The sequence below is a fragment of the Daldinia caldariorum genome (genome assembly GCF_022478825.1).
Source record: "Daldinia caldariorum strain CBS 122874 unplaced genomic scaffold F4812scaffold_1, whole genome shotgun sequence".
NCBI classification, from domain to species: Eukaryota; Fungi; Ascomycota; class Sordariomycetes; order Xylariales; family Hypoxylaceae; genus Daldinia; species Daldinia caldariorum.
Genome location: NW_025953037.1, coordinates 2,960,058 through 2,982,918, shown reverse-complemented (window position 1 = coordinate 2,982,918; position 22,861 = coordinate 2,960,058). Strand labels below are relative to the sequence as shown.

General features: G+C 46.8%; 7 protein-coding genes across 7 annotated transcripts; 3 read left to right on the top strand and 4 right to left on the bottom strand.

Moving 5' to 3' along the window:
* On the bottom strand, positions 1-5,347 carry F4812DRAFT_33807 (exocyst complex component Sec3-domain-containing protein). The gene is made up of 4 exons (XM_047931616.1): positions 4,778-5,347; positions 2,657-4,665; positions 1,492-2,606; positions 1-1,434 (listed from the first exon to the last, which is right to left on the bottom strand). Exons 1-4 carry the CDS (start codon positions 4,902-4,904, stop codon positions 510-512), a joined length of 4,176 nt encoding a protein of 1,391 aa, XP_047795275.1. The 5' UTR covers positions 4,905-5,347; the 3' UTR covers positions 1-509.
* A 432-nt stretch (positions 5,348-5,779) lies between these two features.
* On the bottom strand, positions 5,780-7,049 carry F4812DRAFT_454777 (DmpA/ArgJ-like protein; the record flags this gene model as incomplete). The annotated part of the gene is made up of 2 exons (XM_047936703.1): positions 5,780-6,432; positions 6,491-7,049. The coding sequence occupies 2 exons, from the start codon at positions 7,047-7,049 to the stop codon at positions 5,780-5,782; spliced, it is 1,212 nt and encodes a 403-aa protein (XP_047795274.1).
* Positions 7,050-7,425: 376 nt separating this feature from the next.
* Positions 7,426-9,618, top strand: F4812DRAFT_33576 (Dehydroquinate synthase-like protein). The gene is made up of 4 exons (XM_047931594.1): positions 7,426-7,830; positions 7,883-8,295; positions 8,352-8,989; positions 9,050-9,618. The coding sequence occupies exons 1-4, from the start codon at positions 7,801-7,803 to the stop codon at positions 9,475-9,477; spliced, it is 1,509 nt and encodes a 502-aa protein (XP_047795273.1). The 5' UTR covers positions 7,426-7,800; the 3' UTR covers positions 9,478-9,618.
* A 1,727-nt stretch (positions 9,619-11,345) lies between these two features.
* On the top strand, positions 11,346-13,566 carry F4812DRAFT_454775 (general substrate transporter; the record flags this gene model as incomplete). Its single annotated transcript, XM_047936702.1, has 10 exons — positions 11,346-11,465; positions 11,546-11,615; positions 11,676-11,723; positions 11,786-11,888; positions 11,949-12,190; positions 12,254-12,574; positions 12,628-12,885; positions 12,953-13,245; positions 13,315-13,364; positions 13,422-13,566. 10 exons carry the CDS (start codon positions 11,346-11,348, stop codon positions 13,564-13,566), a joined length of 1,650 nt encoding a protein of 549 aa, XP_047795272.1.
* Positions 13,567-14,347: 781 nt separating this feature from the next.
* F4812DRAFT_411035 (uncharacterized protein) lies at positions 14,348-15,985 on the bottom strand. Its single transcript, XM_047932586.1, has 3 exons — positions 15,461-15,985; positions 15,175-15,380; positions 14,348-15,111 (listed from the first exon to the last, which is right to left on the bottom strand). The coding sequence occupies exons 1-3, from the start codon at positions 15,506-15,508 to the stop codon at positions 14,694-14,696; spliced, it is 672 nt and encodes a 223-aa protein (XP_047795271.1). The 5' UTR covers positions 15,509-15,985; the 3' UTR covers positions 14,348-14,693.
* A 1,107-nt stretch (positions 15,986-17,092) lies between these two features.
* F4812DRAFT_454773 (NAD(P)-binding protein) lies at positions 17,093-18,538 on the top strand (the record flags this gene model as incomplete). The annotated part of the gene is made up of 3 exons (XM_047936701.1): positions 17,093-17,123; positions 17,218-17,783; positions 17,888-18,538. The coding sequence occupies 3 exons, from the start codon at positions 17,093-17,095 to the stop codon at positions 18,536-18,538; spliced, it is 1,248 nt and encodes a 415-aa protein (XP_047795270.1).
* Positions 18,539-20,894: 2,356 nt separating this feature from the next.
* On the bottom strand, positions 20,895-21,459 carry F4812DRAFT_454772 (uncharacterized protein; the record flags this gene model as incomplete). Its single annotated transcript, XM_047936700.1, has 2 exons — positions 20,895-21,250; positions 21,321-21,459. The coding sequence occupies 2 exons, from the start codon at positions 21,457-21,459 to the stop codon at positions 20,895-20,897; spliced, it is 495 nt and encodes a 164-aa protein (XP_047795269.1).
* Between the last annotated feature and the right edge of the window lie 1,402 nt (positions 21,460-22,861).

The window sequence follows — 22,861 nt, the reverse complement described above, 5'->3', positions numbered from 1 at the left end:
GCAAAGGTGGTTTACCTGTAACTTAGGTAACCACTAAGATGTAACAAGAAGTCTTTTCTTTAGGTACCTAGCTATAAATATCCATGGCTACCACTTTAGCTCATCCTTGCCTTAGGTCGTTGATATTAATGTGATAGGTCTTGAAGGGGCGTAGCGTTACGGGCTTGTCAAATTCAAATTCAAATCTTTAGAGAAAGGGTATTAAATGTCGAGATTGATACACAAATTTCCGAGATATAGGAATAGATATGATTTCCTAACCTAATTGCCGGCAGTATAGGATCCAGGTATATATCTACTCGTACACCCAGTCCGCAATTTTTCTGCAACACCCCCCAGTACTACGCTTTGGATGATGAATTATTCATCTTATACAACTATCGTGAATATGTACTACCAACCGAACTCCCATCGTGCCATCCGTCCATCGATGTAATAATACGGGACCGCCCGCTGCTTGTCGACTTGCGCCCGAGGGAAGACGCATGCTTCCAGTCACCCGGTCCGACCTACCGACCGGTGGTGGCAAACGCACTCTTCACATCGGCGCGTGGCCACTCAAATAGTACGTCGCCGCCGTATACCGTTGTTGTAACCGTGGAAATCCGAACCTCGATTTCCCCATAAAACTTCTCGCATTCTCGGAGTACCCTGTTAACCAGGCTACGGCTTAAGCTCGGGTCATCGGCATCGCCGAAGTGTTTCTCGACTCGTTTCCGTAATGCTTCGACACCTTTGCGTACCTCGCGGGCGTCATACCCGCTAAGAATCTTATTGAACGTTGCCTTCGCGTTGCTCGGCTGTGCGGCAACAATGCTAGGACTTTTTCCTGTGGCGAGTTGGGCCTCGATGTTCTCGAGGTACTCGAGTAATTTGCCCAGCGGTCGGCGCATAATTGCGTTAATGTATAGGCCCAAGTGTTCTCCCATTTCACCTGCGGCGGCTTCTTTCCAGTCTTCAAGTATTTCCAATCCATGAGTATCGAGTTCTTCAAGGAAGTGGTTCATGTTCTCAATAAGGAGAATATGATAGTTCAGTGCTTCCTTGTCCTCTGGATCGGCACTGCTATTTGTAAGTGTAGCAGGGTTCTCACGAGCAATCACCTTAAGAGAATCGAACATAGTCTTGATAATACGATCGTATTCTCTGTCCACCGTTCTTCTGACAGAAGAATTCGTATCGACCATCATAAGCATGCTTTCCACGGAACTTGAGAAATGAGGGAAGACGCGCATAAAAGAAATGACACCCCTGCGCTTCTTGATCTTGACCTTTGTGTCCTCGATTGCGCGGATTTGACCTTCGACGAATTTTGTGAAGCGTGACTCGAGATTGCCGTGAAGCTTTTGCAACACGTTATTCAAAAAGTCTTGATTAGACTGAGTCATTTCTATGTGCTTCTGCTCGAGAACCGCGAGGATGCCGACTCCTTGTCTGTTGTGAATTAGTTATAGCTATATTCAGGTAAGGTGACATATGTTTTGCACTTACAATGGATCTTGCGACAATACCCAATCAATAGTATTCTGCAAGTCCTGCTCCAAGGACGAGAAGATTGCTTCCATAGCCCGTGTTACTCTCCGAGCTAACTCCCGATCAGGCTCCATGAGTCTATGTCGTCTCAAGTCACCACCTCGCCGATCACGCGGCTTTGATGCGGCTACGAGATCGGGGAAATCTGCCGTTTCTAAAGTAGTCGCGTGGAAGAAATCAACTATAAAATTTTGTTCGATCTCGATCAGTGGTACGAGATCATCCATCATGCCAGAAAATACTTCGTACGGAAGGTTACGGCCGTCCGAGATCTTATCGAGATTCGTTTTACTGCCTTCACCGAGGGGGCCTCGTAAGCTCCTAGCCAGATTCTGACTTCGCTTTACGGTGAGCTTTCTAGCAGTGGCCATTGTTCCTTCCTGCTGTCTCTCAAGTTCAGTAGTAAAAAGAAGCTCCGCTTCATCGCCTGAAGGCTTCCTAGCATTCCGCTTCCACGATTCCAGTATGTCCTTGAATCTCGATTTATAGAGAGGGAGGTTTTTCTCTTGGTACGCTTGTAAGCACCGATCCCAGCCATCGAGGTTTACCTCTCTGGCATAGAGGATAAGTGGACTATATCTCCAAAGCATCTCCCGCCCAACGTCGTGGTGTCCAGGATCAACCTTTTTCGACAAAGCTCCATCTACAACTACCCTGATCTCCTGAGCAGCCTTATCAAACTGCCGGGACATAAACGCGATGAATCTTTGGAGAAACGCCACACTCTCCGAGCGGTACATCTCCTTCTTCTCCTGGACTATGCGCATTTTACCATAGTCTGTATTGAGGGTAGAATTCTGCCCTGCATCTTCGCTTTTTCGAAGCTCCGACCCTGCGGCAGAAGAGTCGATCTTCATCATCGCCTTGTATAAAGTGACAAGTGCCGTCTCGATCTCTTCTAGGCCCGATGTTGTCTCGAGGGGCGCCACCGTAAGTGCTCTCAAATCATCAGAGGTGATGGCACACGTATCAAGCAGAGACTCCAACTCTTTCCTGAGTAGTTTTTGATTGGCTGCTTGGACTTGTAGACCCTGACCTTGCGCTTCTATGTACGCGATATCGTCGGACAATGTCTTTTCAATTATTAGTGACGTTCCATTAGGTGTTTTTTGCTTACACTTACAGATAACTCCACGCTATATAAAGTTAGCAAGTTGTCGAGTTCATCGCATTCAGCGATGGCAACATCAAGGCCCTTTTTAATTGCTTCTATTCGATCGTCCTCCGCCTGGAATCGGACAACCCAACCTCCAGCCTGAGCCTTGTTAAGTTCTCTATCAATGTCAAGCTTCATCTCCTCAAAATTACGGCTTCGCATTTGTTCACCAGGCACCCAGCCAAAGTGATCGAGCCATCTAGCAAACTCGGATGTCTTGTCGAGGAATAGCGTTGTATCTATGCCGAGAGCAGATAAGTACTTCGTATCATTACCGGCTACAGTTAAGCGTCGAGGAGGTCCTTGTTGTTGACTTGACTCTATGCTCTTCCTTCGATTGTTTTTGGAAGTCTGCAAACTAGCTGGTCGGCTAGAATTAGGTACTGTAACTTTTACCTCAGGGACTACGGAGACTTTATCGAGAGACTTTTTCTCCAAGTCCAAAGGCTTAGGAATTCCGACCTTGGGTTCTGGCCGTGGCGGTGCTGGGACAACGCTGGTTATTCCGTCTGGACCATTGAGGTTAGTCTTACTTCGCATTTCTCTTAATCGTTCTCCAGCTCCGCCTGGGCGTGGTTTGAATGCGGCTGCGGCTGAGGCTGCTTTCCACAATGCACCAGCTAAATCGCGTTGGGACTTTGGCTTAATCATAGGTCCTAATCCTGGGCGGGTTTCCTCTTCCACTGGCGAACTAGTAGGCGGGGTTCCGGGCGGTTTTGCTTCGGAGACAATGGAGGCAGACGCTGTGCTATTTTTCCTATCTGAAGGACTAGAGGGAACGTCAGGAACAGGGTCAGAAACAGAAACAGGTTCTGGCACTGGTGCTGGTGTTGGTTTTGTCGCGGGCGAACTTGTTTCCATTCGACTATCAACAGAATTCTTCCGCGGTGACATTCGATCCGTATTTCTTGGCGGCGGTTCCCTTCGCATGCCTTGGCTCATTAATGGTGCTGGTACAAGATCATCATCTGTGGTTTCCTTCGGCCTTGTTGGGTCCATTGGCGGTCTTTTCCTGTCGGGCAAATCTACTTGCAAGGCTGATGCAGATGGATCGCCAAATCTACCGAGGGCCCCAGGCCCAGCCAATCCTCCTCTTGAACGTGGCGGTATACTTGCAGAGTCATCACTTCTCGTCGTAGAAATGGAGGCTGCTACGGATTCTTGACTCTTGTTATTTCCAGCTAGCCTACGCAAGGCAGCAGCTTGGTTTCCTGTACGAGCGGAATCCGCACCGAGCGATAGCGACGAAGCTGGGGAAGAAGTCCCGTTTGGAGGGCCTAGTTTCCGTGCGGGTGAACTAGGAGGTTGATTAGGACGAAAGGGTTGGATTGCGCCAATAGCGGGTGGTGGGGGGTTATTTTGAATAGGTGCAGCAAGATTAACCTGGGATTGTACGGGCTCAGGTCTCGAAATTTTAGGTTCCATTCGTGAGGGAGTAGGAGCTGGTCTTTGAGGGGGAGGTGTAGGCGTAGGGCCGGTTCGCAATGCCGGACTCGAGTCCAACGCAGGCCCTCGACTTGGTGGCGGCCTTCGTGATCCTAAAACTTGTTCTAGTTCGCGTGAGTCGAAGCCTTTTAATTCCGGGATGCCACCACCAGTGTATTTTCCATAGATCTTAATTAGGCTAGCGATAAAAAACTTCTTTTCCTTGTCGGCGTTGGCTTGCCAGTAGTAAGGCTTTCCGACATTCACGACAAAGCCGGTGTCACCAGCCCATTCTCGCTTCTGGGGATCGCAATTTGAAGAAGTGAAGGACTCGATAGAACTTAGATCGTTTAGGTCCCAAGTCTTTCCAATAGAGAATGAACCGTTCGCGTTCTCCTTGGACTTGTGCATGCGCACCCGACCTGACTTCCGCACTGCCACAATGATGACTCGAGGTTTTTCGGACTGGGATCGAGCTTCGGGTGGTGGAGGAGACGATGGGTGGGAAGAATACTCAGTGATTCTAATATGGGTAATATAAGTTTCGAGTACTACACGGGCGCACAATATACGTCAGCGCCTGGTACGATTGAGTAGAACACAGGCAACACAGGCAACACAAAAAAAAAAAAAAAAAACATAAAACACCGGAAGCAATCTTACTAGACCCGTCAACATCCTTCTTGTTGAAGCAACTATCCACAATGCGCCTCTTCTCATCCTCAAACCTGTCGGCTCTGTTGTATTCACGGCTAAAGCCGGGCCCGCCATTCGGGCGCTGGTAATCCATTTTTTAAACTGAGTATATCGTCTGACGAAATCATGAATATAAGGAGCCGAGGACGGTTCGCGGAGGTTCAGAGACCATTTTCAAGTCCGTTCGGTATTTCAATGAGCGACAACGCAACTTATTGCGACTAATCTTGCAAAAACACCTAGCCTAGGTATTTAAAGCTATAGGGGAGGGGATCCCTAGGATTAAGGGTTGACTTAAGGAGTGCGATGGTGATGGTGGTGGTGATGACAGGATGATCGAGTATGGCTAAATGAAGGGAACATTTGATGATGTACTGTTGTACAATTTAGTGTCTCAGCCTCTCAGGGAGGTTTGGGGCCAAAGCGTCTTGGGCAGTTTTTCTTGGCATTTACCGTTTGATAGGCAGATACCGCATTTTCGAAGAAACAGTCAACTTTAGGGCACGGACCATGTCCTATGTTTGGAGTCACCTAAATCGTGTATGGTAATGGCTTACCTGCCAAACTCAAGCCATGACGAACTTTTGCTGAGAGAAATTAGCAAGCCACCACCACATATGGTTTAGATCATGCATATGGTCCGTGCCCTAATGTTGACTGTTTCTTAGAAAATGCGGTAGGTACCTAACCTAAGGTAAGCTCAAGCTTTCAAGTCGCAAATCCCACTTTCCTACCTCTATGAACATTACCTAACATTAGGTACATTACATGCATCAATTGATACATGTTACATAGTAGGACCTAGTGTCACACGAAGCCACATTTGAAAAGCCACATTTCACCTGTTAATTTCAATGTTATATTAGGTACATGTAGGTATAAGTCGAATACCTTAGCAATACCAGGTACCTAGACCTATGTAGATACACTATTTCCAACCTTCATTTCTCATCTTCAACTATACCTAACCTAACCTAATCTCTCCATAATATCCTTCACCTTTTGAAGAGGAAGCGCCTCGATCGTGTGCCCCTTATTTCCCACCATCGTTTCGGCCATACATAAACTATTGTATATCGCCTCTTCGGTAGCGTCCGCAACGGCTTCAAAAATCCCGTTAATCGAAGAATCATCTATCACATCAATTGTAACAGGTGTCGGTTTAAACGGATCAACTGCTTTCCGTTCCATCGAGATGGACTGAACTGGAATCTCATTTCCGGTCGAGAAGGCCAAGAACACGTCACCGGATGGGTTGTGGCCATAACCACCAACCTTCGACAATCCCACCGTTGCTCTCTTGGCAACCCTTTGCAGCTGAGCAGGGTGGAGGGGCGCATCTGTTGCGATTATAACAATAATGCTTCCATCTTTCCTATTTTTCTCCTTTTCAAGCGCTTGCCGTGCCATTTTTATCGCCGGATTGCTCTCAGCAGCTTCGTCGGCCTCCCGAGCCAGGATCCTCCCCACCGGCACTCCCGAGATCCGGAGATGCTGTGGGCGGCCATAGTTGGCCTGTACTAGTACGCCGACGGTATAAGTCTTCGGTTGGCCTTTGTTATTAAATCCTTCCACAATTCTACTGCTGCTACCTGTCCCGCCCTTGAAGTAATGGCATATCACTACAACAGTTCGATTATGACATTTTCTCAGCTAGAATATGGCGGAGCTATTACTTACTTCCAGTCCCACCACCGACGTTCCCTTCCCTTACGCGGTCGCTTGAAACGCTCTCGAGTCCTGTAATAATGTGCTCGGGCTTGACCACAAATTGAGTGAGATCATTCAAGTACCCATCGAAGGTTTCTGCGACAACGGGCAACAGAAACCAATCGACTTCCCCTTTAGCAACACCCTGAGACTTGATGGTATATTCGTAGATTCCCTGGTAAGCAGCGCCCACGGCAAATGAATTCGTGATGATAATGGGAGAATGCAATAAGCCGGTCTCGTTGATCCAATGGCTACCTGTCATCTCGCCAGAGCCATTGAAGCTAAATATCCCGGCGTGACAAGCATTATAGAACCAATTCTTTCGGGGTAGAATACTCGTGATGCCGGTATTCACGGCACCGTCATCGGCAAAGATCTCCTGGGTATGGACTAGCACACCGGGAACGTCAGTGATCGAATTGAGGGGACCAGGCTCCCAGTATCCGAGGTGTAAGTTGGGCAAAAGATCCCTGAGCCGCATACGAGGCTCTTTACCCGCGGCTGTACCTGAACCTGTTGACGACATAGTAAGAGAATAATGGTAAATATGAATTTGAAATTAATAATATTTCTTCAAGCCTTTTGTCTCATCATCAGTCACACTAATCGGGACCAACGGGGTTGTCTTTATATAACTCTATTGGAACACTGTCTTCTACAGTTGATAAGGTCGTTCGTTCTAGGTAGTCATCACCCCGGTTGACTCACGCCGTGTGCTAGCGAATCAAGGTTATCAATCAACATCGAAGTTTGGCTCGATTTGAGAGGCCAGGGACTCTTGAGTGGATTTTAAGATATAAATCGTCTTAGCTTATTTGCGAGTCCGTTGTAACCCCGTATGCATTAAGTGCCTAATCTATAGATCTATTAGCTCAAGTCTAAGTTTCACTTCAACTTGGGATAGTGAAGCTTAGCCCAACAAAAGATCCCTGGAATTACTACCCTAGCTACCTACGGTACGGTACCTTGTCTTGAACCGAGCGGAGAAGGAGATTCTTTACCGGTTCGAACCGGTAACAAAGCCTATTCCCCCACAGCGGGAGGCATTTTACCCCACATTCCCTACTTTTATCCCCTGATTTTAAGAAGCGAATCTAGCCATCTCACCCGCTCACGTTAACAAATAAATGACCGCTCTAGCGTGTAAGAGGATAGCCTGATCCAGCTGGAACTTAACGCCTTTATACGCCTTTATACTCGTTACGTACAATCTCAGAGAGCGAGGAGTTTCAGTTTATATTAGGTTAGGTAGATTTTGGATTTCCAAAAGGGGAAAAATGGTTGCTGCAGTTCGAGTGACCCCAAGTGTAAGTTTCTGATGAACATGAATTAAATAAGTGCTAATATGCAAGGAATAAGGCTGCTACAAGAGCGGTTAGCCTTCTACGGACAGTTCAGTACGCTCACCCGCCAAATTGTCCTTGTCATTCAAACCCGGGACATCACCATCACCATGCAAGACCCCAAATTGACGCGTATGCTCAGCATGCACATCGGCGGATCGGGAGGCGCGGATTTGCGTCTCCTATAGACCCATCCCAGCAGAAGGAGTATGCATTCGAGATGGCTGCCTCTTCCATCCGGTTCGGCCCCGGGGTCACCCAGGAAGTCGGCATGGACTTTAAAAATATGAATGTCAAACGTGTCTGCATCGTGACCGACTCGACGGTACGGAAACTCACTGCTATTAAGCAAGCAGAAGAAGCACTGTCAAGAGAAGGCATTAAGTATGAGATATTCGACAAAGTGCGAGTCGAGCCAAAGGATAGTTCGTAAGTCTACGGAAATTCTATTTCTTATTTCGCATCTTGACTCACTTAAACTCTAGTATCAAAGAGGCTATCGCATTTGCCAGACCATATAACCCTGATGCTTACCTCGCTGTGGGCGGTGGCTCAGTCATCGACACGGCTAAATTGATGAACCTCTACAACGAGTACCCCGATGCAGATTTTCTAGACTTCGTCAACGCGCCATTAGGCAAAGGCCGTCCGATTGATAAGAAGCTGAAACCTCTTATTGCTATTCCTACGACGGCTGGCACTGGAAGCGAGACAACCGGAACAGCTATTTTCGACCTGGTGGAAAAGAAGGCGAAGACCGGCATCGCGCACCGCAACTTGAAACCGACCCTCGGGATATGCGACCCGCTCAACACGAGGACAATGCCCTCGGCAGTGAAGGCGAGTTCCGGATTAGACGTCTTGTGCCACTCGCTCGAATCTTGGACGGCGATTCCGTTCAATGAGAGGGTGCCCCGGCCCTCAAATCCCATCTTAAGACCTGCGTACCAGGGCGCAAATCCTATTAGCGACATATTTTCTCTAAATGCGCTCCGAAGTACAGTTAAATATCTGCCGAGGGCAGTTAAGGACCCTGAAGATCACGAAGCACAAAGCGAGATGCTCCTTGCAGCCACGCTGGCAGGCGTCGGCTTTGGAAACGCTGGCGTTCACTTATGCCACGGTATGATAGAAGTCTCAAGCCTAGGCTAACGGGATAGTGTAGGCTAACAGAGAGTTTTAGGAATGTCATATCCTATCTCCGGTCAAAACCCCGGTTATAAGCATGCAGGATACGATGTCACGGCGCCTATAATCCCTCACGGCGTTTCAGTCGCCGTCACCGCGCCAGCCGTGTTCCGGTTCACGGGCGCATCGAACCCGGACCGCCATCTCGCCGCCGCGGAAGTGTTCGGCGTAGATATCACCAACGTTAAGCGCGAGGATGCGGGCCAGGTCTTGGCCGACGCTATCACGCAGTTCCTCGCTGACCTAGGGGACCAGCCGAAGGGTCTTAAAGAATTGGGCTTTGACTCGAGTCATATCGACGCTCTGGTCGAGGGGACGATACCCCAAGCCAGAGTCCTGATGTTAGCGCCTGGTCTTGCGAAGGAGCTCGAACAAGAGAGGGATCAGCTGAGAAGACTTTTCGAGGAAGCCTTAACACATTGATAGTCTCTGGGATTACTTGTTATGCTGTATACCTACCTCTACAAGCGGTTGTAGCTTGTGCGTATAGTCCAAATTTTAGTTGATCAATAGAGTCGGAAATAGAGTCGGAAGTATTGATATGAGTAACTATGCTTAAAGGGATTAAGTTGCCACTGTTAGCTATCTGCATAATGTTACCATGGCCGTCTCAAGTACTTCCCTTCTAAGGTAAGGAACTAACTAGGCCAAGAAGATATAAATGACCTTAAACTACCTATGAATGCGAGAATATGAAATGCCGTGTTAAATGGTAGGCTGAGACAGCAGATGGAACTTCAGGTCGTGCCGAATGTAACTAGGTAGAATCGATACTACCATATCGATTCGAGGGAACCTTGATAACTTGACAACCCGTCGAAGTGTCTTGGCAACTATCGCAATTGTAGATCGAGGTTCTGACTGTCCAATAGACTGATTAATCTCGGTCATTAGTATAACTAATAGCTTTCTGATGTTGCTTAGAACAGGTTGGGGTTGTCCTATACACTATCTAATTGCCTATAGCTGAAGACATGTTGAAGGTAGGTCTAGGTACCTTAGGTACCTGTCATTCGTACGAGAAAGCAACAGTCATCTCGCCGAATATAGTCAAGTTACGTGCAAGTCTTTAAAGACATGGTTTACAGGTAAGTAAGCTACATTAAGGACATTCATTCATGGTATAGTATCTTTATTTATCCTCCGAAAAAATATCCCGTAGTGGTATCGGAGGTGCCGTGGTTATAGATACATACCAATCTCACAGAGCCTCCGCTAAGAGCCGAAAATTAATTAATAGCTAATAACTACCGCATGAACCAATCAACGACTTCGGTCCGAAGTCTTCGGCCCTACAGGTATACATAAAGAAGGGACTGCAAATTTATGGTCAATATTCAGGCGGGCGATGAAGATAATGTTGCCTTCGCGTCCCTCTTTGTCTGGGTTTGGCTTTCGTTATTGGTTCGCTCGCTAGGCTCTGGGAGTAGGCTCAAAACGCAACAACCCGATATTCCGGGGTTATTACGAGCTGAAAGACTCAGAAGGGTCGCGTACCTAGTTGTCGAGCCTAGCGCTGCTAAACCCACGGATGCTACCTGTAGTATGCTATGCCAACCTAGTGGTGTTCTGATCCGGCCCGTTGGAAACGTAGGGTCAAGCGCATCTTTCAGCTATGGCATTTTCGGTATGTTTATCGCGCATAGTCAGCGAAATTGCTGACCGCTGTTGAGATTCCACCAATCGCAAGCGAACCTGGTCCATCCTTCTACTCTAGCCCTAGGAAACTTCGGGACGCCTATTCATCGAGGGCACTTTTGTTGTCGCTCGTTGACAGAAAATTCGAAGTCAAATCTGCGCGTTGATCCTGTTTCTTTTCCATTTTCGCTCAAGTTGCTTACCAGCAACGGACGATCGTGGCTACACGAGTGCTACATATAGATCCATATCAACTCCATAGAATTGGGGCCAAGATAATCGCTAAGGCCGTGGAATCGAACCCACTGCCGGGGGGGCCTTGGCGATCTAGAACTCGATCCCCTGCGACCTGTTACCCTTATCTAGTATCTGCAGTGGAATCACTAACAGCAGAGGGTGTCATATTTGGGTGGCACAGTATTTTCTCGTTAGGGATTGCGGAACGATTTTCCCCGCCCCCCTTTTCGGGACTTGCTGTTCAGAAAAACTTGGGGTATGGAAAATGGGGGTATACAGGGGTCCTCGATCAGGAAGAATAAAATCATCGCCAGGTCCAGATTTCGAGATATGGTCGTATGCAAGGCTACTTGCTTCATCTTAGTTCTCCTCCGACACGTGTAGGAGGGCTGTCACGATCCTAGAAATTCGACAAGATGGAAGAAAAGGAAATTCATGCGCCGGGTGTCCTTGTGTCTCACGAACAGGTTCCCGTGAGCGAAGGATCAGGTTCAACGACGAACGCCCCGGGTACTAAGGCGAAGACGGTACATAACGTAAGTTTCGACTTAACATCTATCGAAACGCGATGTCTTATTCCCATGTTACTCGCTACCAGGTCTAACCTGATTTCCAGGCCGAACTTTTCGCAGCGCTCCAAGAGACCAAGATCGACTATAAAAGCAAATATTCAATACACCTTTACTGTATGTTTTCAGACAAGGGTCTGTCATGTTCCTCTCAGCTAAGTTACTGAACGCTGGTAGTCTCTATCTTTGTCGCATTTTGTTGCGCTTGCGCCAACGGATATGATGGTAAATACCACTCCATAGAAAATCCTAAGAAACCTGTCTGTTGCTGACCGATATGAATATAGGATCGCTCCTTACTGGCATCGTCGCTATGGACCATTTCCAAAACACGTTCCATAGCGGTAAGACGGGTACTCTTGTCGCATTGATGTTTTCTCTCTACACCGTGTTCGTATATACCTTCGGCTATCTTCCTCGTGTATCCCGAAACTGATGGTTTTTCTTTAGTGGCGCTATGGTCGGCGCCCCATTCGCTGCCATTGTCTCCGATAGACATGGCCGTAGGGTTGGTATGTTTTGCGGCGCGGTTATAATTATCGTGGGGATGATCATTGTTGCCACCGCTTCTACGATCCCGCAATTCGTCGTTGGTCGTTTCGTCCTTGGGTTGGGTATTTCCTTCATGACTATTGCCGCACCAGCTTATGCTGTGGAGATCGCGCCTCCTCACTGGCGAGGTCGAGCTACTGGTATGACAGATCCGTTTTGGCATCGATGGATATTATTGCTTTGTGCTAACAGACTGATCTCAGGATTTTATAACTGCGGCTGGTTTGGTGGTGCTATTCCCGCAGCTGCAGTCGTCTACGGATGCAATAGGATCGATAACGACTACTCTTGGAGAATCCCGCTAATCGTCCAGGCGCTCGCTTGTGTAGTGGTATTATTCGGTGTTTGGGTTATCCCCGAATCGCCTCGATTTTACATGGCCAATGGCCGAGAGGAGGAGGCTATAGACTTCTTGGCAAAGTATCACGGGAACGGCAATCCTAACTCTAAACTCGTGCAGCTCGAAGTTGAAGAGATGAAGGAAGGCATTCGCCAAGATGGCATTGACAAGAGACCTTGGGATTGTTGGTCTCCTTCCATTTTCTCATCACCCACAAACGACTAATCATTATAATAGATCGCCCTTTTCTTTTGAGCCATAGTGGACGTTGGCGAATCGTCCAAGTCCTAATGATTTCTATTTTCGGTCAATTTTCTGGTAACGGATTGGGTTACTTTAACACTACCATCTTCGAGATCATCGGCGTGACATCCGTTGAGCAACAGCTAGCCTACAATCTCCTCAACTCCGTGCTCTCCGCCGTCGGTGCTTTAACGGCAGTGGCTCTCACGGATACTATGCCCCGGCGAAAGGTACTGGTCCTTGGAACATTCGGTTCGTAGCTCTTTTGCACACCCTTAATTATTACTGTGTTTGCGCTAATAACAACCGCTTTGTATAGCCTGCGCTGCTGCCTTGGCCACTAATTCTGGCCTTTCCGCTGCGCTAGATGCTCAAGGAGAGAATATCCAGGAATCCTACGCCAAGGGTGCATTAGCATCTTACTTCTTATTTAACATCATTTTCTCCTTCACATACACACCGCTCCAGGGCGTTATCCCCACAGAAGCTCTGGAGACGACCACTCGAGCCAAGGGTCTTGCCTTCTCCAACGTTATCGTATACGCCATGGGTTTCATAAACCAGTTTGCTGGACCGATCGCTCTGGGGAATATTCAATACAGATATATTTACGTATGTTACTCACGCATTGTACCGACCTTTGGAACAGAGTCCACGGAATACTGACTAGACGTCTCGCAGGTTTTCGTAGGATGGGATATTATTGAAGCCGTACTTTGGTATTTCTTTGGGTTCGTAGAATGTTACTGACATGTTCCTTCCGGCGTTTGCTAACCCATGTCTTACAGGGTCGAATCGCAAGGGAGAACACTTGAGGAACTTGAATGGGTTTATAACCAACCCAATCCCGTTAAAGCTTCACTTCAGGTTGACAAGGTTATCATCCGGGAAGACGGCAGGGTGGCGGAGAAGGTGGTTACGAGCAATGCATGAGCGGTGTACATTGTTAGCATTATTTCGATTCCAATCCTCAGGCTTGTGTCCTCGAGGCCTTGCATAGTATGAGCTTTTTGTTAAGAGTACTAAAGTTTCATTTATACATGTCTAAGGTACCTTTAATTATTAGCATTGGATATTGTGGTTTAAAAAACCTTGGGCTGAAGTGTACCGACTTAATAGCATAAGCAATAACATCTAGTGAGCTATATGATTTAATATCTGAACTTTTAGAACTCTCGAGTATATGGAACCCTATTCAAATTTCCAGTACTAGAGAACGAGTAGCTATTATGATTGTATACTTTACTCTAGGTATACTACCTTGGCATCTTGGTAATGTCGTATTGTCAGAAGAAAATCTTTCGTTTGTATCGTACCTTGGAAAGATGTTGGTGAGACTAGTGAAGTAGGAAGAATTGCCTTGGAGCGAAGAAGATGAAAAGCTAAACTAAATTATTCGGGAGTATGTAAAAGGTTATCACTTGGTACCAGCCGGAATGGTCGATTGGAGGTCAGTTATCTTATGGGCAGCGAGTCAAGAGTAAAATAGGCCAGCGTATGATGGCGGTTACTCCTGCGAGAGATACCTCAAGAACAGTCATATTAACAATAATTAGGAAGTCCAATTGGATTTATCTTATACTTGAACCTGCATCATGTTAGGTGCTTAAGGCGGATTGTGTTACTAGGGATCGCCGCAGGACCGTTGACAACAGGTAGGTCTTTGAAGAACCAGCCGGAACCTATATCCACTTAGTAACTCAATATTATGTTTCTTATGAGGTGCCTAATCTACCTTGGACAGATATCAGATTATCAGACTACAGGTATGACCATTGTAAAATTTCACCGGTAACTTAAGCATAAAATGGATGGAAAGGGGAAAGGTTATTTGATTATCGCGAATAGGTTGATTCATTATTCGTTTATCGCGTTAGTCGTTAATCGTTAACCGGATTAAAGCGTCGGTTATAAGGATAAATAGGTTCTACAACACCTCCTTATCAATAATATCCCCCAACCTACCCTCCTCCGCTACCTACTCCAAGCCAGCCTCGAATTATACCCTTAATAGCACCTCCATTGGCACCGCCCCGCCCGCCAAGTTGAGCCGACTCGCTCTACCAGTCCCCCTCAGGAGGAGGTCGCGGCCGGGTATGCCATCTGCCGATATCGTTCTCTTCGGACAGCACGGCTGGGCGGGGTACCGCAAAGTGCTCACTGTAGTCTAATCCAGTCGAAGTCTTCTCAGGCTTCTTCTTTATAGGCGCAGGAGCAACGATGCGATGGTCGGCAAGGTAATGGGCAAACTTGCAGTCTTTATCTGCCTTGGTACAACGTCCGCCACTTGTCCAGAAATGGCAAATTAGTGGCTGGACTAGTCCACCCGGGACGTGCTCGTGGTGAAATGGACAGTGTCCCTTTCCCACGAGTCGACACTCGAATCCCGGAGTGGACCACCAAGGACAGACAATCTTCGGCTCTGTGCTGGCGTGTGTTGTCAAGCCGCGACTGTGTTTGTCCCCAATGGAGGTGCTACTAATAATGAATGTTAGTAGGGGTTCATCAACATAAATGAATAAGAAAAGATTAGGTACTTACGAAAACTCTCGGCCTAGCTCGAGTAAATCTTCAGACCCCATGGAGTCGGGTGTCTCCTTTCCTTGGCCGGGGCGACCAGTTCTTGTCTCCGCCGCCATGGGAGTGTTGTCGACGATGGCGCGGTTCTGGTCTGCCTGGATCAGGCCCATGATCTTTTCGTGGGTGGCATTGCTGATCCGCCCAGCACCAAGGAGGATCCCGAGCCCCTGTGTAGTGAGAGAACGTTGTCAGTACTCGAGTCTTTGGTTCTTAATCGTCATGGTGATCAACAATAGGATTGACTTACAGTGAATACTTGGGTCATCCCCTGGTTAACCAGCTCGGTGTTCTCCATCTCTACGTCTTTGTGTTGACAGGCTTAGGTTTGTTATAGGTAATAGTCCTAAAGCCTTCAAGGGAATTGTGGTTGTCGTGTGCGAGAGATGGGAGTTAAGGTTAAGGTTAAGCCCGAGTCTGTGGTTGAATAGGTGAAAGGTAAAAATAAATTAGGCGGCCGGGGTCGAGGTGTATTTATAGTTTTTAGAATTCGACCGTAACCATGTACCTGCGTACCAGTTGACTCGATCATGGAAGTTGCGTTGCTATCCATCCGATACAGTTTGTTGGAGGAAGGTGCCTCATAATTGAGAAGAAGCTCTGCGCTAGTTGTTTTAGCGCCGTGTTAAACCCATTAGGGACGAGTTGTTGATCCCAATTGGGTAATAATAGATAATAATAAAGTTTCTTCGTCACAAATAGAATAATTTAATGGAAGCCGCGTTGAGATAAACCGTCGCGACTTCTGTGTGGTAGGTAGTGAGTTGATTGTCCTTGGCATGGTGTTTTCCTGGGAAATCACGTGCCTTATGTACTTTTTAAAAATCAAAGCTTGGACCCCCATGGTAACAATGTTCTGCAGTACCTACGTACAAGAGGAAGTTGCACCCACCTTTGAACTCTTTTGCAACTGCCCAAGTGATTATTGCGCATGAAAAATTACCTCAGGTACCAAAGTAACTTGTCCCTTTGGACCTTCCTCAAATTTTAGATACCTTCTTTTCTCACCATATGATGTGGTAAAGTTGTGCCTACCTAACCTAACCTAAGGTACCTACCTAGGTACATAAGTAGGTACTTATGTACAAAGAAAATAATAGGTACCATAGGCTTTCCCATATCTAAGGGTATGAGGCATTAGATGCAGGAAGGAACTTTACCTGTATTTAGATACCTACAGGTATATTTGTATCTAAATCTATATGATTCTTCCTAATAAATGCTATATTCATAAGAGGCACATGGATATTATAAGTCACTCATATATTGGTCTAATAGGTTTGTATAACTTTACTTATCATTACATCCGCAGCATACAAGTGTAAAGCGACATAGCTTTTGCCCAAATGTAAATGACTTCGGATGGCGGGATGTAGTTCAGCCATGTTATATGTCTTCATTTACTGGTAATATCCCAGCAAAGAATTTCCAACTGGAAATTGGTACCTACATTGGCTGGATTGGACGACATTGCCCAGTGCGTGATGTTACATGGCGTGGAACATATGACCTATATAATACGAAACCCATAGCTTGAGTTGACGTTCCGTTTGGTGTTCAGTAATTTCAACAATCCAACATCAATTATAGCAAAGTGTATTTATTCTTGTGTGTCGTACCTTTAGTAATAATCCGTCCTATGATGGCGAACATTTCCATATCGTGTTCTACTTTACGACGTCATCCTGACAATAGTACCACGTCTATGATAGCAATGACTAACACATTTCGTCTGGGAATTGATGCCAGTATTAATTTAATTGAAAGCAATCTAATATTTATGAACATGTTCGATTTTCCCCTTGATATTCTAGTTAACGAAACAGCAACAACCTAAGACAACTTGAGACTACTACTTGCGGAGTCATTAATTACTCGTAAAATGCCTACAGCTATAGTCACTGGTGCCACCGGTAAGTCTAGATTGTTAGAACTTTATTAGTTATACTCAACTCTAGCTTCAAGTTAATTTCGCATGTATCCGGACTAATGACTTTGGCAACTCAGGTATCACTGGAAGGGCGGTGGTCGATGCCTTGATCAAGGCACCCGAGTACACCGAGATTTACACACTATCTCGGTCGCAGAAGTATTCTGAGCATCCCAAGGTCAAGCATACGACCCTAGATCTTCAGTCCTCAGCGGATGAGATGAGCAAGTCCCTGTCGCATATCCCGGTGGTGACGCATATTTACTTCTGCGCCTATCTAGCCGATCCTGACGAAGCAGAAGCTACGCGCATCAATGGGTCTATGTTGTCTAACTTCCTGGATGCGCTCATCAAGTCTGGCCAGACCCGCGAGCTTAAGCACTTTAGTTTGACGTGTGGGCTTAAGCAATACGGGGTGCATCTAGGACAGCCTAAAAACCCCATGCGCGAAGACGATGAAGACTCGCTAGTCTGGCTTGAACAGAAAGATCGCCCGCCTAATTTCTACTACGCTCAGCAGCGTATCCTGGAGAAGTACACCGCAGACCATCATAACAAGTGGGCCTGGGTTGTAACTTACCCCCAGGATGTCATCGGCTTTGCCAAGGCAAATTTCATGAACCTAGCTACTTCGATTGGCTTGGTAAGTATAACCTTGATTCTACTACAGCTATTCTCATTATCGCGTTTCAATGCACAGACAACTATGAGATCCGAAGCGACTACGAAGATGCTAACCGTCCATAGTACTGCGCTGTTAGCAAGGAGCTTGAAGGCTCAAAGCTCATATTTCCCGGAAATAAGGTCAACTATTTGGCCTTTAACGGCTGGACATCAGCTAGACTGCACGCCAATTTCTGCCTTTGGGCCGGCAAGACACCTAATTCGGACAACCAGCGATTTAATGTGGTCAACGGCGACACCCAGAGCTGGCAGGACTTATGGCCGCGGATGGCGGCTCTCTTCGGGTGCACCATCCCTGAAAAGATGTTCCCGGCCGGTGACGAATTCAAGGCGTACCCGGGATACGAGAGCAGCCACACGAAAATGCACGATCGGCCACCGGTAGCCGAAGTCGCAGCCAAGATCGGGCTCAAAGACGAATTTAAGCCCTCCGAGCTATTCTGCCAGATCGACTTGGAGAAGTGGGCCAAGCGGCCAGAGGTAATCAAGGCTTGGGAGAGGCTGCGTGATAGACACAATCTCGAACAAGCTGCGTGGGGCGGCGCAACCTGGAACTTTGTGGCTTTCCTACTAGGTCGCAACTACAGCTGCGTCGCGAGTATGAGCAAGGCACGGAAGTTAGGCTGGACGGGATACGCGGATACATGGGAAGAATTTCAGCACACATTCAAAGAGCTCGTGGAGGCTAAGATGCTACCTCCTTTTCAAGCTTAAAAGGAGGCCAGAGACAACATGTGTATGGATGCTACGATACTTTCCTATTTAGGTGTAATTACTTAAGGTTGGCGGAAGGGAGATTGCTTACTTGATGACAACCTATTATGACTGAGTTGATATATTATTATAATCAATAAGATATCACATTGTATTTACGACGTCTGGTTTAAGTTGGCTCTGTGAATTTAAATAGCTCATATTAGTCTCTATCGCTATAGTAGACCGGAGGCATTGGGGTTAAGTTATGGCACACTTCGAGACATGTCTTAAAGGGCCACTACCTAGAACTGAATCCAATAGGACTTGAAGTGCCCCAGTCAATTAGGTACAATACCTAGGTACATGCGGTACGTAAGGTACGTATTCCATGTACCTGTTCTCAATTACATCTGAGCGTACCTTCTTCTAAGATTCCTTCCATTTTTATTCATATTAGGTGCCTAGGTACCTTTAGAAATTCGTATCTAGAGTTTTATGAACCTAAGGCAGGTACACTTAAGGGGAAGATAATGCGCACCTTCTCTTTGATTTATCAGGCACCCGGCGTAATGGAGGTAGCTACGTCACTTACTCGATCTTTCCCCGTTTGGTCAAGTATTTCGTACCTACAGTAATCTGTCCTTCGAGCAACTTAAGAATGCCATGCCATTTCTAGACTAAAATTACCTAACATTGTAAGTTCAGTATTATGGCTTGTGCGAAGAAAGATATCTTGAAGACTCAAGATTAGAAATCAAATATCAGGGGATTTCCAATACGAGACCGCTTTGGAATTACTTGCGGGATATGTATGAGCACTCTAGAGGTGTACCTGATGTACCTAGGTATTTTCAAAAATCAATCAGCTTAGGATTAAAATGGACTTAGCTAGGTGGGGGCCAATGACGTGCGGCAACACTGATTTGCCAAATTAAGAAATTAAGAAATTCGGGGTAAGCCAATCGGAAATTTTCAACCCGCAAACCATCCAAACTAAGCTTAGGCTACCCGTCGTCCGGGGTGATCCCTGCTCATCAGGCACCTCCCCCACGTTGTATAAAAGTAAGGGTCTTGTCCACTTAATTTCTATCTCCCTCCTTTTCCTTTTTCTTTTTTCTTCCTCATACCTAACTACCTACCTAACCTAGGTACCTAATCCAAGAAAGTCGGTTCGGGCAATATGTACTAGAAGAGCCTTCGTCCGGGCCTATCTGGCGTCCCGGGAACCGGTCGCCTTTGGGGTCATTTCGGATTCGAGACCATCTGGAGAGAGTCGGCGCCTGGTTCGAGGCTCTCAGGGGCTAATCTTTGCATCTCACCTCGTCCATGATGCAGGGTGCCTCATCCCCTGCACTGAAGGGTTGCATCCCCTTGGGCAGTAACCGGGGTCGTAGGGCATAAAACCATATCGCGGGTTGCATCCCCTCGATCGTTTTTTCCTCTGTGTCTCCGGTTGCCTCCCGGCGCTTTTTTTTGGGTGACACCGATGCGCGTCAGGTTCCGGATCATCTCGCCCCCTCGAGTCGGCCAGCCCACTTGCGCAGACGCCCGGTTCGGTTGGTCAGGGGACTCCACGGCGCTACTCACGTCCAGTAATTCTTCGCCGTCGGTTATGGGGGGGCCTTTAACCTTCCGCGAGTCTTACATCGCCCCGGGGCTGGACCTCTGATCACAGTAGCAATGAAATTCTCATGCATCGTTGGCTATCTCTCCGTTCCTGATACTTGTTTCCGAGGGCGAGGGAGGCGTTGGTTGGTTCGGATATGCCAGTGCGACGGACGACTTGTTGTCCTTAGCCCAGCTCCTCCCCTTGTGGTCTCTTCTGGTGATGCCTGGCTGTACCCGACTTTCTGGATTACGCGTTTATCTACTTTTACATGTTGGGCTGCCCGTGGCCCTTAACCTTGGTATTACACTACATCCAAGGCTAAACACGGGTACCACTTTTTTTCATTACAGTTTCCAGCTTGCTGGGGGTGTGAGGAAGAATGTTGCTGCCTAGGTACCTGGTAGGTTAATTTGATACGTGTCACCTGCAAGGTAGTTCATCTAGTGATATCAGTTTATGTTAAATGCCTTAGGTACTCGTATCAATAACGCGCATTCAGTTTAATGAATATTATGCTAGTAGAATACTACTATGATATCTCATATCATTTCCAGCTGAAATGCATCCTCTGAAGATGGATTAACGATTCTGTTTACAGAAGATCCTTGCTTCTTGCCGATGCATCCCCAAGCTGAATATATAAACAACTTTGGACTATCTAGCCGTTGCGTTCCACAGCTCGTCGACTTTAATTCCCTCCACCTTGATTAAATCGACTAGTTTACCAACTTCGACAATCTCGCCTTTATCCATCACGACAACACGCTAGTAGTCCATAATAATGTCCAGGTGATGACACACAGCCACTACAGTATACTCGCTGAACTCGTTGCTAATTATCTCTTGCATTAACTTCTTCGTGTCCCGGTCGACGCTCGAGCTCACCTCGTCAAGGAGTAAGATACCGCGCTCGGTACCACCACCGCCAAGTCCGATACTTCTTGCCCGAACACGTCTGCGGAGGATCGCCCAAGCGAGAGAGAAGAGTTGTCGCTGCCCTTGGCTCAGCGCCTTGGTTACCAGGCCCGCCTTGAGCCCACCCCGATCACGCACAAACGTCCGTAGTCCTACTAGCTTGATAACGCCCTCAGCATCCGCGGGCGTCAAAACTTCATATGGGTCTAGATTTTTTTTTAAAAAAAAAAGAGCCACCTGGTAGAAATATAATATCTTGCGGGATAGCGATGATACGCTGGCGTAGAGCAGTGCGATATATCCTGTTTAGAGGCTTATTGTCTATGAAGACGTTCTCAGGTGTATTATCAGCCGGGTCCAGAAATTTCATCAGGGGGGTAATAGGGACGACTTTCCGCTCCCAGTTCGGCCACATACTGCAATTCTTCCGCAAAGACGATTTCGAGTTCGATATTCTTTAATGTCATGATATGTTCCTCAGTTGTACTTACGGTACTTACGGTCCTGGACGATGTGAGTTCTTGTGTGATACGATAATGGAAAACGGACTGGTACCCATAGCTAGCTGAGACACCGCTGAAGTAAATTTCCCCTTTTTTTGGCCAAGCCTTAGAAGGAGCAATGTCCCCTCCCTCCTTATTCTCCGATCCAACTTCCTTCTCCAAAGACTTTAGTCGAGTAATAGCACCGAGTGAGGTCTCGAGCAATTTATAGAACAGAACGACTTTTATGAGCATTTCTCCGAATCCCATCCAAGTCACTAATGATGCGCCAGTGAAACCGGGGTTAGATAGCACATTAGTTGCGAGGGATGTAAGCAAAGCGGCAATTATGGCCATGATGGAATTCAGTTCTAAACCAAGCCATCTAACATACAAAAGGGCTAGTTATAAATCCATACACTAATATAAGGAGACTAACTGTTGAATCATGCTTAAGAGGTAGGCAGGTCTTTGGGACGTATCCAGGTGGAGGGAGTTCTTGGTACGATACTCGGCAATGAAACCAAAGGTTCCAAGAGTAACAGCAACGTGTTAGGTATCAAGAAAATGAGCACTGTATGCGTTGGCTAAGTCTACTAAGTAGGTACCGATACAATGATTAAACTAATAGGCAGTTGAGTGATAAAACTAGACAATCATAAAGCGTGTCAGTTCATGGAGAGGTTATTAACTTACTAGAGTGGACTTTTTGCTTCTAACTCTAGTAATCTGTCAGATAGACTGTAATAGAAATTGCGCTAATAAGAAATACCTTTTGATTTAGCGGTTTGTATCTGACATAATCTCAGTCGTCGTCGATCAGATTCAGATCCTGAGGAAACAGATTGGTGATGATCCTTTGGTCGGTAGTGGTCAAGAAACTAAGCGGCGCTTGTGTGAGAGTTTGCAGAGCATCGTGGTGAAGTGATTCCGATTGATGACGGTAACATACATATATCAGTATTTCAAGGCACAATAACGTTAAGAAATCATCTCAAATGGTACTTGAAAGTTTAACCAGTCTCAGCGATGGAGCATCTACAATAATAGGCCTCTGTACGAGTACCTAGATTCGCTGTAGTGATAGAAGAATGAAGATAACGGAAGGTGTGAGGACAAAAAACATCTGTTCGAATTTGATAGTAAAATCGAAGTCACCTTGAGTTAACTAGGTTAGTTAGATGTCAGAGGTTTTGAGTAAATCTATTAGGGCGAAGCTGTTTGCCCGTCGAAAGACAACGACACAGTATTTCGGGGGGGGGGGGGGGGGGGGTTATCGACAAAACCCCCAAAAAATTACCAAACCCATGAACCCCGGATACGCCATTTGCGCCA